Source organism: Chionomys nivalis, chromosome 1 (genome assembly GCF_950005125.1).
Source record: "Chionomys nivalis chromosome 1, mChiNiv1.1, whole genome shotgun sequence".
NCBI classification, from domain to species: domain Eukaryota; kingdom Metazoa; phylum Chordata; class Mammalia; order Rodentia; family Cricetidae; genus Chionomys; species Chionomys nivalis.
Window position 1 is genome coordinate 161,900,943 of NC_080086.1, and position 15,597 is coordinate 161,916,539.

At 38.7% G+C, this 15,597-nt stretch overlaps 1 protein-coding gene across 1 annotated transcript; it reads left to right on the forward strand.

Moving 5' to 3' along the window:
• The first annotated feature begins 7,081 nt into the window (after nucleotides 1–7,081).
• LOC130872040 (cationic trypsin-3-like) lies at nucleotides 7,082–12,336 on the forward strand. The gene is made up of 5 exons (XM_057765839.1): nucleotides 7,082–7,121; nucleotides 8,972–9,134; nucleotides 10,394–10,647; nucleotides 11,155–11,291; nucleotides 12,187–12,336. Exons 1-5 carry the CDS (start codon nucleotides 7,082–7,084, stop codon nucleotides 12,334–12,336), a joined length of 744 nt encoding a protein of 247 aa, XP_057621822.1.
• Nucleotides 12,337–15,597: the final 3,261 nt, after the last annotated feature.

Genomic DNA, 15,597 nt, shown 5'->3' on the forward strand with positions numbered 1-15,597 from the left:
AATAATATAAAACAAATTGTGTAACTCTAATCAAACAAGAGGAAGACCTGTCTGACAAGAATTTCAAATCTTTGAAGGAAGAAATTAAAGAAGATACCAGAAAATGGAAGGATCTCCCATGCTCAGGGATAGGTAGGATTAACATAGTAAAAATAGTAATCTTACCAAAAGCAATCTACAGATTCAACATCATCCTCATCAAAATTCCAGCACAGTTCTTGAAAGACTTCAAAATGTCCTTCAATGGAAGAATGGATGAAGAAAGTGTGGAATATATACATATTAGAGTACTACTCAGCAGTAACAAACAATGACTTCTTGAATTTTGCATGCAAATGGATGGAAATAGAAAACACTATCCTGAGTGAGGTGTCCCAGACCCAAAAAGATGAACATGGGATGTACTCACTCATAATTGGTTTCTAGCCATAAATAAAGGACATTGAGTCTATAATTTGTGATCCTAAAGAAGCTAAATAAGAAGGTGAACCCAAAGAAAAACATATAGTTATCCTCCTATGGGAAGGATATGGGAAGTAGACAAGATTGCCGGGCAAAAAATTGGGATCTTGGGGGTGGGGTGGGATAGGGGTAAGGGGAGATGGGGAGAGAAAACTGAGAAGGGGAGGATGGGGGTAACTTGGGGAATTGGGATGGTAGGGATAAAGGAAGGATGGATATGGGAGCAGGGAAGCATATATCTTAATTAAGGGAGCCATTTTAGGGTTGGCAAGAGACTTGAACCCAGAGGTGATAGAGGAAGGTCATTGGTTAATTAATAAAGAAACTGTTTGGCCCTCATAGGTTAGAACATAGGTGGGTGGAGTAAACAAAACAGAATGCTGGGAGGAAGAGGAAGTGAGCTCAGATGCAGGGTAGCTCCTCTCAGAGCCAGAGGAGTTACAGCCAACCACCAGGTCAGACATGTTGAATCTTTCCTGGTAAGCACACCTAGTGGTGCTATGCAGGTTATTAGAAATGGGCTAAATTAATACATGAGAATTAGCCTAGGGCTGGAGAGATGGCTCAGCCGTTAAAGGCTAGGCTCACAACCAAAAATATAAGAGAATTAGCCTAGAAGAGGCTAGATATAATGGGCCAAGCAGTGTTTAAAAGAATACAGTTTGTGTGTTGTTATTTCAGGGCATAAGCTAGCCAGGCAGCCGGAAGCTGGGAGGCAGAAATGCAGCCTGCAGCTCCTACAACATAGAGGGGCTCCCAGGTGCCCAGGGTGATGTCCCCAGTTAGTTCCTTGGGCAGCTGAGGATAGGGAACCTGAAATGGTCCTATCCTATAGCCATACTGATGAATATCTTGCATATCACCATAGAACCTTCATCTGGCGATGGATGAAGATAGAGACAGAGACCCACATTGGAGCACTGGAATGAGCTCCCAAGGTCCCAATGAGGAGCAGAAGGAGGGAGACCATAAGCAAGGAAGTCAGGACCACAAGGGGTGCACCCACCCACTGAGACAGAGGGACTGATCTATTGGGAGCTCACCAAGGCCAGCTGGACTGGAACTGAAAAAGCATGGAATAAAAGTGGACTCTCTGAACATGGTGGACAATGAGGGCTGATGAGAAGCCAAGAACAATATGTTTTGATTCTACTTCATGTTCTGGCTTTGTGGGAGCCTAGCCAGTTTGGATGCTCACCTTCCTAGACCTAGATGGAGGAGGGAGGACCTTGAACTTTCCACAGTGCAGGGAACCCTGACTGCTCTTCGGTCTGGAGAGGGAGGGGGAAAGGAGTGGGGAGAGAGGGAGAGGAGTGGGAGGAAGGGGAGGGAAATGGGAGGCTGGGAAGAGGCAGAATTTTGTTTTTTTTAATAAAAAAAAGAAAAAAATTAATGGAAAATAGAAATTAAAAAAAATACTTCAAAAGAACAATACTCAACTTCATATAGAAAAACAAAAATAAAAAGCAGCTTGGTATTGGCGTAAAATTAGATGCATAGAACAATGGACTAGAATTGAAGATCATGACATTAATCCACACACCTATGAAGACCTCATTTTTGTCAAAAATAAAAGCCAAAATTATACAAAGAAAAAAGAAAGCATCTTCAACAAATAGTGTTGGCGTAACTGGATGTCAGTAGGGAGAAGAATGTAAATAGATTCTTATCTAGCACCCTGCACATAACCCAAGTCCCAGTAGTTCAAAGACCTCAATATAAATCCATTTACACTGAACATGATAGAAGAGAAAGTGAAACTAGCCTTGAATCCATTGGCCCCAGGAGGCTACTTCCTGAATATAACACTAGGAGCACAGACACTGAGACTGACGATTAATAAATGGGACCTCCTCAAACTGAGACACTTCTATAAGGCAAAGTATACCACCAATAGAACAAATGGTAGCCTACAGATTGGTAAAAGATCTTCGCCAACCCTCCATTTGACAGAGGGCAAATCTCGAAAATATATAAACTCAGTTATAAAAAAAACAATGACCTCATGAAATTGGCAGGCAAATGGATGGAACTAGAAAAAAAAATCCAGGTGAGGTAACCCAAACCTAGAAAGACAAACATAGCATGTGCTCACTCTTAAGTAGATATTAGGAGTAAATTATATGATAACCAACCTAAAATCCACAGCCCTGGAGAGGTTTGATAAGAAGGAGGACTCAGAGAGGGATGCATGAATTTCCCCAGGAAGGGGAAATAGAAGACATCTCCTAGGTAAACTGGGGGAACGGGCAGGGGGCTTGGGGGAGGGGAATTGGGGGGAATGGGTTGGGCATACTGGGTGCAGAAGGCTGGTTAGGGTCAGAACGGAGACTGGAAGTAAGGAAAGAGAACTCTTGATGAGAAAGCATTTCAGGGTTAATGAGAACCCTGCTGGCAGGGAAACCCCCAGGAATTCATAAGGATGACCCCAGCCAAGACTCCTAGCAATTGTGAGAGGATGCCTGAAATGGCCATCTGCTGCAATAAGATTGGTGACTGTCATCATAGAACCTTTATCCAGTAAATGATGGAAGTAGATAAGGAGTTCCACCGCCAAGAACATTGAAGTCCTAGCACTCACAACTCCAGCCCTGGGAGATTTAATACACTCTTCTGACCACTATGGCACCCTTACATATGGAGCTTTACAGGGAAAAACATATGTAGGACAATTAATAAAAACCCAGAGACAGATATCTGGGTTCAACCTGAAGGTCAGAAAAGCAAAACAGCCAGCCACTGGCTCTTCTACCTCAGTCTGAAATGGCGACCCTGCCTTGAAGAATCTCAGAATGAGACTGTGTGTGAGAGCTGTCTCCTCCCGTTTTATATTCCTCTCTAGGACTGAGATTAAAAGCGTGCACCACCATAGCCCAGTTTCTATGGCGAACTAGTGTGACTACTGGGATTAAAGGTGTGTATTACCTCTGCCTGTAAAACTGACCAGTGGGGTGGTTTTACTCTCTAATCTTCAGGCAAGCTTTATCTACTAAAACACAAATGAAATATCCTTGCACAAATAAATATACCTAAAATAATGTTAATAATACCACTAATAATAAATATACATATTCTTTCATAGTGCTTTAATCTTTTATGGCTTGTTTAAACTCTTACTTTGTATTTCATTTTTGCTTTCCTATTATGAGATCACATCATCTAATCACTTAACGTAGTTCCGTATCTTCAACTTACTAAAAAAAAATTGAAATATAGAGGATTTAATTTGTGAATATGTATTCTGCGTATACTTCTTAAATTTATCTCTCCTCAGCAATCCTGAACTTTTCATTGAAAATCTGAGGCATTACATAAACCTAGGTGGTCATTATCCACCTATTTTACTTGCTTTTCTGATTCTACTGCTTATTAAATAAATTTTTAAAATAAAGTCCTCCATGAAAAGTCTTAAGTGGTTGTTTTATTTCCATTTTGTAATTCTTACCCAATGGTCTATGCCCTGAGGTTTGCTTTATGATATATAAATTGTTTCAAGCCCAAGGTAAACACAGATACAATTTACAACTGTCATTTGCCAGTTTTCTGTCATTATGCCTGTAATCCACAAGACACTGTCTTTGAAACTCCAGACATATCTCCTATCTGTCACACCCATCATCAGAGGTCCCCCTTTGCTCTCTAGCCCCATCCAAACCCCTACCGCTACTACATTCCTACCTTTGCCTATCCTGGAGTCTGTGTAAACAAATTTCAAACAAAAGTCACACAAGGGGAAAAAAAAACAAAAACAAAAACAAAAGATAGTAATGTCATTTTTACATCTGTCGTAGCCTCCGCTGCCCACGGTCATCCTACAGATCCATATCCAAGCATGGACAATCACTATACCCCATCATACCCACCGTGATCTGAATCTTAGGGATTTCGAGACTTGCTGGTCTCCAAATTGATCACTTCTCATGGGCAGGGCAGCATCAAAGCCATCTGTGGCAAGATGAGACTGGCACTCTAGTCTGTGTCTGGTGGAATATTGATTTCACGGCTCTCCATACCAAGCGTTTGCTTAGCAACGTCCACTAGAATTCTCCTGTTACCTAGAGACTCTTCACTGAGACTAGGGGCACTGAACAGGGAATCCAGGTCCTCAAACTCAGCATAACCAACACCTTTCAACCGGCCTGGATTGCTGGTTTCACGTGGTAAGCGTATATCTGACATCTAATCATCTAAAGAATTCCTTAATGGGATTTTCTGTCATCAAAAGGGCAGGTTTCCCAGACAAACAGTGTATAGGGTGGCAATTTGGGAAGATGGCGCCAGTTGACACTGGGTTCCGGAGCAGTTTCAGCGAGCACCGGGAAGGATAAAATGGCCTAATATACACTGTCGTCGTTATAGCCACGAATTGTTGGCACAACTGCGTCCAGTCCCGCTGATTGGTGTGGGAACGTAGGCTCTCCTCCACCAGTCTGCCTGCCCTCCTCTGCCAAGAAGTCTGCTAGGGAGACAGTCTTCTCTTCTTATCCGTCTCTTTTGCTGAGGCCTTCATGCTATGCAGGTATTTTAAGGCCACCTATTTAAATAAGAGCCCTACCACATTAAATATATTGATTAACAGAGCTACGTTTCTTAATTAAGCCAACAGTATTAGAGAATGTACTCATTCAAGTTTACCCTAGTTATACGAACTTTGAAATGCATTTTTTTACATTTCTAATTTACAGGCTGTTATTTATTTTTAAGTCACTTAGGGCTACTTAAACCTTGTAAAGAGGACATTATTGATTTTCTGTTTTATCAAGATTCCTGATATTTTTTTCAGGTCTGTAACTACTTAGAAAATAAATTTTAACTTTACAAGACATTTTATTTTTATTTAACACATATAAATATTAGCCTATATGTATGCCTGTGCACGATCTGTGTGTTTGATACTCTCAGAGGCTTGACAAGGCCCATGTATTGTCTGGGAACCAAACCTGGGTCCTCTGCAAGAGCAGCAAGTGATCTTAAATGCTGATCCATCTTTTCAGGCCCAAGAAATTAAGTATCAGTATAGTCAGTGTTCATCAAAACATCTTTTCATGTGAAATCCTTTAAATAATAAATTTATAAACAAGTATAATATTGCAGAATTCTTCAACATATCTATGACCAGATACATGCACATCTGGCGTCTCAATTTTATTATTTTTTATTTTATTTATTAAAATATTATGCAAAGATTTAGGGAGTTTAGGGTATATGGGTTTACCACATGCAAAGTGAACAATGTGTGTTCTGTTTTGTACAATATACACTGTTTCTGGACCTTCAAAGTACAAAATGACCACTACATTTTTTTTGACATTCTGATGTCTGCAAATCTATTTTTAAAATATTTGAACCTGGTCTACATCTATGTGCCTTGACTAAGCAACCCTTTGTCGCTGCCCTAGGAATAGGAAATACAGTTGCATATTGGGCAGTTGCCTCTCCACAGTCACTAACAATGCTGCTCATGTTCTTGTGCTCTGAACTGCTTCAGAATAACAAGAAATGGCCAGGTACTGTGTACTCTAGGCACTACTACTCTAATAACTAAGAGGGTTGGTCACTGAGAGAGTACAACTCTAAACAAACAGAACTCATCCCAATTTATGCATTTTCAATCTCTTCAAAAGGAAATCAAGGTGAGGTTTATGTTTTAAAGTCCTATTATTGACAAATTATGTCATTTTTAAGCTGAAGCAAAGATTTAAATACATTTATGAAAGGATAATAAGAACAACTTGAAAGTCTTGACATAATATTTTTATCATAATTATTATCCTCAATGTTGCATGGAGAAGCAACGGCACTGTTTTGTAAAGTGGAAAAACTCTCTTCAAAATTTGGACCAAGGCTGACCTATGTGTTTTGCCATCTAGTAACAACAGAAAATTAAAACCAAACCACAGGATGTTTTATCAAGTGATTTCTTCAGAGAAAACTCTTCAGACAAAGTGGAGGGTGTTGTTATTAGTGATGTCACATCCCCCATGGTGACACACAGCTGTAATCGCAGCACTTAGGAAGCAAACACAGGACAAGTGCATAGACTGGCATTGAACTTGCTGTCTAGTTCAGGGTGATCTCAAATGCAATCTCCCAATCGTGAAAAATCAGCATAAATATAAAGGATCAGAACTATCCCAAGTCTTCTTATAAAGAATGAATCAGCATTTGATTGTTTTCTTTGTGCCTAGAAAACTAACAAAGTATATAATTGTGAAACAACTATCAGCTACATACCAAGGGTACAAGGTTTAATATGGTCCTTTGGGCAAAAGCTCACAACAAAAATCTTTTATTTTTATCGGGGAATCCAGAAACATGCATCTTTCTACTGTGAACTTAGTAGAACTTATTTCCTTTTGCAATGACCAGTTCCCACCAGGTTTGCAACTTCCATTCCGATGTCCTTCTAGAAAATTGGGAAATACTTACAAGTGGTCCTGCATTATCTTTCATCATTCACAAACTGAAATCTCTCTCTCTTTTTTTTTTTTTTCACTTTACAGTGAAATCTATTTTCTGGCATCTATGGCCCTGAGGGTCAATGACAAATCTGGAGGTATAAATAGCTGTGGGGAAAAAGCCTTTATTCTATTGTCCAGTGCAGAACTAGTGAACAGCCATGAAGACCTTCGTCTTTCTGGTTTTCATTGGAGCTACTGGTGAGTCATTCAGAAGAAAAGCATCTGCAGAGATACATATTGCACATAACTGTGGTTTTTGTGTTTAGAAACAAACAATGGTTATAGAATAAAAGACCTGAAAGCAAGACATTTGGTATGTAAGAAAATTAGTATGTAGGTAGCATCTGTGTTTATAAAAGACTAAATTTTTATCAGAGAAGAGTTAAAGGAGACTAAGGGTCCAGTGTATGAGACACAGATATGCAGAATGTGTACTGAGCATCCAGGTAGACTCTCTTGTACATGGAGACTGCACTTTCATTTTTCAGCTGCCCAGACCCAAATAATCACAAAGAAACTATATTAATTGCAACACTGTTTGACCAATGGCTTAGGTGTATTCCTAGCTAGCTCTTATATCTTAAATTAACCCATCTCTATTAATCTATATATCACCGTAAGGCTGTGGCTTACTGATAATGTTCTAGCATCTTTCTCCTTCAGTGGCTACATGGCGTCTGCCTGACTCCACCTTCTTTCTCCCTGCATTCACTTTAGTTTTACTGCCTACCTATATTCTGCCCTGCCATAGGCCAAAGCAGCTTCTTTATTAACAAATGGTAATAAAACATATTCACAGAATGCAGAGGGGAATACCACAACACTCTCTAAATTAGAGAAGACAAGGAAACAATAGTCCACATAAAAGTGTTAGCCCTTATCTCTAAGAACATGGAGTTAATTGTTAAAATTAATCTGTGTTCACTGCAGAGGCTGTGACCATGTGAGTCTGAGTTTCCCGAAGACTGAACGGCTGGTTGCTTACCAAGAACAAGGGACCTGACATGTCAAAGAATTTACATGTCACAGATAAAATCTAAGCCTGTGTTTTGAGAAAACTGTTGATGAATTAATTCTTTTTGGCATAAAGTCTCATGTCAATTGATTGTGAGAAAGAAGAGTGAATTATCTATTTCAGTGTAAGCACTACCAAATTTTCATTGCTAAACCTTTGTATTAACTTTTCCCCACATTGAACTTGTACAATTTAGAACAACTTCAAACTTAGAAACTCCTCTCCCAAAATTAAAATTTTAAATATTATAAAGCAGAAACTATGTATTATAATTAAGGACATTCATATCTACAAGAAATCTTAACAAATATACAGGTCATAATTCCCAGTGTTAAATGAGGTGATAAACAGAAGAGAAATAGCCAGGATAGTACGAAAAATCAGGGAGGATACTATGATTTTTTGTAAAATGCTCAAATAAACACTTTAGGCTAACCTCCCCAAAAAAGTTGACAAAATAAAAATTTGAAACAATTACTTTCTTCAGAGCAAGAATATTCTTAAGTGGTTTCTGAAAACTCCATTTCTATTACCTGCTAGAAACAGCTAGTGTACACCAATACTTCTATAATCACCATAAACATATACAACTAACAAGTTACTGCATAGGGTTTTATTTATTTGTATGGATGCAGAGTCTGCTTCTATATTTAAAACGATATTTATATACTAAATAATGGTTGCAAGTCATTTGTTTTCTGGGTCTCTGCTAAGTGTGAATGCCTTTATGTGTGTGTAAAAATGTATATGCAAAAATACAAGGATTATCAAATATAAAGACACATACCTAAAGGTAAATGTTTCTTTCTATAAAAAGGTTCATATAAAAGGCACAACATAATAAGTTACAAAAATATCTACATTGAAATAAAATACAAAATAGAGAACAAACAGCTACCTGCCTGAAGTCTAACATTTCCTGATTTGATGGTGATAAGTGCAGTCACCTCATGTGTGGTTAGTTTGCCTTGATTTCATGAATGGAATTCCGTGACAGATTTGTGTAACAGAGTGTCTGCCTCTCCCCTAACAGCTGATATCCCTGCTAATGATAGTGTCAATGAGATTATCGGAGGCTACATGTGTGAGAACAACTCTATCCCCTACCAGGTATCCCTGAATGCTGGCTACCACTTGTGTGGGGGCTCTCTCATCAGTGACCAGTGGGTACTGACTGCTGCTCACTGTTATAAGCCGTAAGTATCCAATATTCACACTCCTAAACCTAAGGTCATTTTCTCCTTAGCCCTACAAAAGAATAAACAAGAAAAAGGCAGAGTTATATTTAATTAGTAAAATGATTTTTATGTTTATCATTTACTTTGGGGGAGGCACGTGTGGAGGTCAGTGAACAAGTTTGAGAGTTGTTCTTTTCCTTCTGCCATGAAGGTCCCAGGAATAAAACTTAGTTCATCAGGCTTAACAGCAAGCACCTTTACCTACTGAGCCATTTTTCCAGCCTACTTGATGGATTCAAAAGGGAAAAATCAGAAGTTAGATGTATTAGTAGTAATAATTGCCCCTGGATTTTTACAAATGTTTTTCTAAATAATGCAGTAGTTTAAAAACATGAATATATATGAATATATAATCTTAATAATATACCTCAACTGTGATTATAAAAATGTCATTTGGAGTAATAAAATGTACCATATTTCTATTATAACATGAGAAAGGAGAATTTGTTCTGTGCTCTAAATATTTTCTGTCCCTCGACTCCTTCCTCACTTCCCTATTAAACTTTGTGATTGCAACCAGAAGAGAAATATTAAGTTTGATTGATATTTAATCTTCTCCATTCAATCCATTAAATCATCTCAAATTCCCATTTTCACCTCCAACTGTTTTGGAGTGGGCACTTTCCTCTCTCTTCTGCCTTGAACTTTACTGAGATAATGTGTTGATGGAAGGCTACTAGTTTGTTTCCGAACTGCCCAGACCCAAAATAATTACACATAAACTGTATTATTTATAACACTGCTTGGCTCATGCTTCTTATTGGCTAGCTCTTATATTTCAAATTAACCCATTTTTATTATTTTATATTTTACCACAAGGCTTGTGGTTTACTGGTAAAGTTCCCGGGCATCTGTCTCCTCCTGCAGCTACAGGGCATCTCCTTGACTCCTCCTCTATCTTCTTGGAATTCCTGCCTTGTTCTACTCTGTTAAGCCACTGACCAAAACAGCTTTATTCATTAACCAATGGCAATAAAACATATTCACAGCATACAGGGGGGAATCCCACATCAGTGGTGGACTCTAGTTCTTCACTAGCAGTGACATATAAAGAACTAAGTATGACGAGGATAGGAGTAACCAGTGCTACCTAAAGTGAAATGAGCTGAATTCTTGAATAAGATGGTATTTGTGTTTATGTTCATAATTAAAAGTTGGAGGAGGGGAAAGAACTCCAAGAAGGATTGTTAGAAAACTGTTAATCCTTATAAATATAGCCAACTACAGGTCCGTCTGGGAGAATTCAACATCCATGATGTTGAGGGTGGTGAGCAAATCATTAATGCAGCCAAGATCATCTCTCACCCCAAGTACAACAATGACACCACTGATAATGACATCATGCTGATTAAACTGAACTCACCAGCCACCATCAACTCGCAAGTGTCCACTGTCTCTCTGCCAAGATCCTGTCCATCTGTGGGTATTGACTGCCTTGTGTCCAGCTGGGGTGACACAATTAGCATTGGATGTAAGTGTTACCTAAGCATAGGTCCCAAATATGAGCATCCCCAGACATGGAAGGCATAAAAGTAGTCACTTGGTCCAAATTCAGATTTAAAGTATGTTTCCCTGAAACATTTTGAATACATGCAATCTTGGAATATGTTATTCAAAGTATAAAACAAAATTTAATTATTAGAAAGATGTCAATGAATTTAAGTATGATTGGTGATAATCATAGCCTTAGATACTGGGATGCGTATATAACATTACAAGATTCAGGTCAGCCTGGAGAAGGCAGCTTTTAAAAAAAAGTCTCTGGACTTCAGATCTGTCACCACTAACATTTGTGTCAAAGAAAAAACTTGTTGGTTAGAACTATTTGCAAAATCTTCCAGGAAAAAAAATCCTCCCAAATTCCAAGGCCTAGCCAAATTGAAAGACACAGAAAGTATTGTGAGAGAGAAGGGCAGACAGGAAAGAAATATCATGGGACACTATGGTTATCTTTCCTTTTTTGCTCTTCACTCTACAGATGGCCTATCTTCACATCTTTTTTGTCTGAATGTCTCCATCCTGTCAGACTCTGTTTGCCACAGTGCCTACCCACATAAGATCACAAGAAACATGTTTTGTGTTGGCTTCCTAGAAGAAGAAAAGGATAGTTGTGAGGTACGTTCCTTTCCCTCCTCTGTCAGTCAATCAGTCTCAGCCCTGCCAATATATCTCTCCATATAAAATGCAAAAGGCTATAATTTTGCATCTGAGAGTGGGGAAAATGGTTCAGTGCATATCGCACTTGCTTCACAGGGACCGGGGCTGAAATTTGGGTCCTCAAAATCCATGTAAAAGCTTACAGTCACAGCATCCACCTAGGAGGCAGATGCATGGGAAGCAAAGACAAGGGATCTCTGGAGCAAGCTGAACAGTAGAATGCCAGGAATCAACAAGTTTAAGTGCAATGAGAGACTCTGTCTTGAGAAATAAAAATGGAGAACAGTGAAGGGAGAAAGCCAATATCAACTTCAGACCTCTGTAAAATGATCACATAGTGCTTGCCCTTCTCTATACACATATGCTTACAAAAAAAATCAAACACGTGCACACACACACCCCACATATACATGCCAAAATAAAAGTAAAATAATTTTTTTCTGATGCTGAATCCAAAAGTTGGGGAATAGCTTTAGGATAAACTGTCAGTTTCTGTTAGTGATGTGATTGTTAAAATCAGTGTTAAGATTGTCCAGAAAATACATATATGCAACTTTTTGAGATGTATTGTAGGGAACCCTTGTGGAAATGCAGAGCTGATGGGGCAGTCTTAAATCTCTCCAGTCTTCCCCTTTTATAGCTTCTACAGGACTGTGGTAGAAAGAAGCAGGACCATAAAAAAAATAAATGTACTAGTAATATGGTAAGGATGCTGTGTGCTCGATTTTCAGGAGTAGAGTGGGTATCAGTTGAAGGACTTGAGAAACGGCCCCAGGATAATGAATGACCACATCAAACCTCATTCTCTCCTGTGGGTATCAACAAGAATGATTGTCTTTTTCTTTTGGTTCAGGATGATTCTGGTGGCCCCATGGTCTGCAATGAAGAGCTCCAAGGTATTATCTCCTGGGGCACTAGCTGTGGTGAGGATAGGAAACCTGGTGTGTACACCAAAGTGTGCAACTACCTGGACTGGATTCAACAGACCATTGATGCCAACTGATATCTCCTGAGCCACCCACTCATACTCAACTTCACTTTCCTAGTGTGCCTGGAATGGGTGTGGAAATAAAAACATTGTATTCTGCCATACATTTGTCTACATATTGTCTTTGCTTGATAATGATGAACTTTCTATTCAGACTTGCTGAGAGAAAGGTGTCATTTTCTTCAGTGATGCAGCTGCTAATAAATTGCTCAGATTCCAGTAGGTTTCTATGCAGAGCAACAACTATAGTTAAACTCAATGAGTTTTTTTAAAGACACCAACATAAGCAAACTTTTTTGTTGTTGTTGTTGTTTTTGAAGAAAGTTTTCATCAGGATAGAAGAATAAGAAGATAATGGGTATGGAATCTCAGAATGATATTATACAGACTAAACAGTTTATATTCAAGAATGTATATCTATAAAGCATACATATATGTATGCAATAATAATTAGCAAAATGAGAAACCATGAACTTGAAGGAGAGTGATGAGGGGTATATAGGAGGGTCTGGAGGGAGAAGGAAAAGAGAAATAAGTATTTTATTTCAAAAATTAGGGGAAAATATTAAAATAGTATACACATGTATAAAATGTCAAAGAATAAAAACAGGTCAAAAGGGAAAAAAACAACAAAAATGAGAAGGTGGGCAGAATGTTGAACAATTTTATGGAGTTTGAAAGAGTCTTTTGTCATTTATTTAACCTAATAACTCGCTGTTTGATGACATATGGGAGACTCTATGAAACATTGCTGCTGCAAAAATGAATCTGAGGACTGCTCCCACTGCATTGTTTTAAAATAAGTTTCTCAACATATCAGAGAAACGTTGCCAAAATGAACACTTAATTTTACCTGCCAAATAGCATGAGTTATAAAACTCAGAACATGACACCAAAATACAAAGTTAAAAAATCAGTTGACCAAAGTAATTGAAATAGTTCACCATAAAGACAGAACAAAGCCCAGACTCCCAGACTGTCCACATCTTCTTCGGTGACAGGGTGCTGCCATTTTCTTTTTCTTTTTTTTTTTTTTCTTCAAGGTTTTCCTAACCTTCTCCTACCAGTACCCTTTTCTCTAAGATCTTGTTTTCCAAAGGTATATTAGCATTTCCATGGCTTCTAAGTTAGATGTTTGGTGGAATTCCCAGGGACTAAGTCCTCACTGGAGGAAATACAGCAGTACTGAAGGTATAGCTTTGTAAAAATTCCCATGGTCCCCAGTCCCACCTATCTTCTATTGCTTTCTGTCCACATGTAGGTGAGTGCCCTCTGCCACATGCCCCCATCGTCATTATGTTCTGCCTCACATGACCCAGAAGGAATGTAGTCCCAAAGTGTTGACCTCAGAAATCATGAACAAACATAAATTATTCCTCAAATTATCTTAGATATTGATCCAAATAATGGAAATCTGATGATCATGCTACTAGAATAGCCATGGTCTCTGGCAATAGTCTATCCCTAACCCCATCCCATGAAATGAGCCCAGATTGTGTACTAATTAACCAAGGATTTTTTTTTTTAATTTGGCTACACTATTTTTTTATTGATTTTTATTGAGCTCTACATTTTTCACTACTCTCCTCCCTGCCTCTCCCCTCCTCTACCCCCTTCAACTCTTCTCTATGGTCCCCATGCTCCCAATTTACTCAGGAGATCTTATCTTTTTCTAATTCCCATGTAGATTAGATCTATGTACTTCTCTCTTAGTGTCCTCATTGTTGTCTAAGTTCTCTGGGATTGTGATTTGTAGGCTTGCTTTCTTTGCTTCATGCTTAAAAACCACTTATGAGTGAGTACATATGATAATTGTCTTTCTGTGTCTGGGTAGCCCCACTCAAAATAATGTTTTCTAGCTCTGTCCATGTTCCTGCAAAATTCAAGATGTTATTTTTTTTCTGCTGTGTAGTACTCCATTGTGCAAATGTACCACATTTTCCTTACCCATTCTTTGGTCAAGGGGCATTTAGGTTGTTTTCAGGTTTAGGTTATGACAAACAATGCTACTGTGAACATAGTTGAGCACATGTCCTTGTAGCACGACTGAGTATCCTTTGGACATATACCCAAAAGTGGTATTTCTGGGTCTTAAGGAAAGTTGTTTCCTAATTTTCTGAGAAATCGCCACACTGACATCCAAAGGGATTATACCAGCTTGCATTTCCACCAGCAATGCAGAAGTGTTCCCTTTTCCCACAACCTGTCCAGCATAATTGTCATCAGTGTTTTTGATCTTGGCCATCCTTACAGGTGTAAGATGGAATCTCAGAGTTGTTTTGATTTGCATTTCTCTGATGACTAAGGATGTTGAACATTTCCTTAAGTGTCTTTCAGCCATTTTAGAGTCCTCTATCGAGAGTTCTTTGTTTAGGTCTGTACTCCATTTTTTTATTGGATTATGTGTTCTTTTGGGAATAGGCAGGAACCTGTAACCCAGGATAAAATTTTAAATGGTGAGTGCATACACATTTAAGATCTAAGTTTCAAAGGTGGTGGTTATCTGTGCTTTGAGTCCAGCCCGAGAATGGATCTCTCTCTCTCTCTCTCTCTCTCTCTCTCTCTCTCTCTCTCTCTCTCACACACACACACACACATACACACACACACACACACACACTCACGCGTGTGCGCCTTATTCTCTTATTGGCTCTTAAGTCCTCATTATCTCACCAATCATTCAGAGAAAGGTCTACAGTAAACCACATGATTCCTGTGGCTATCTGCAATGATCCAATGGAAAAGAAATAATGAGGAGTAGGGCCTGAGAACAGATAACACCGAATAAGTGGAGTAGATTTAAATAAGAAAATATGCCCCACCCTAGTGATGAGATAATAATAATAATAATAATGCATAAGTCAGTTCACAAAACACCAGACCCAAGGGGATTCAAAAGCACATACATCACACAGTTTTGAAGGCAATGGAAGGTCTGGGAGGATTAGTGTCCTCATTTGTCCTCACTAACGTGATACCTCTGGTCCTTCCACCTTTGAAACACTCCATCATGGGAATGCCACATTCCCCACCTTACTTATGTGTAATTACTTCTCAAATGGCCTCTTTTTGTACCATCTTATATTTTAATATGCACATGCCAGAGGAACACAAGGGTACTGTCCACAGGAGACTCGGTATAAACAGTGTACAGGAAAATGGTTATATAATTACTTATGGGAGCAGGTTTCCATCTGGAATCAATTCTGACTTATAAGTCATTTGAGTCACACTTGCCTTCTCTGCTTTCTTCAGTATCCTTGAAAGATGTGAGAA

Bases quoted from the DNA above. Each gene is read 5' to 3' on its own strand.
- LOC130872040 (XM_057765839.1), top strand. From the start codon at position 7,082: ATGAAGACCTTCGTCTTTCTGGTTTTCATTGGAGCTACTG. The intron at 7,122-8,971 runs GTGAGTCATTCA...CTCCCCTAACAG, and splicing joins GGTTTTCATTGGAGCTACTG to CTGATATCCCTGCTAATGAT. The intron at 10,648-11,154 runs GTAAGTGTTACC...TTCACTCTACAG, and splicing joins TGACACAATTAGCATTGGAT to ATGGCCTATCTTCACATCTT.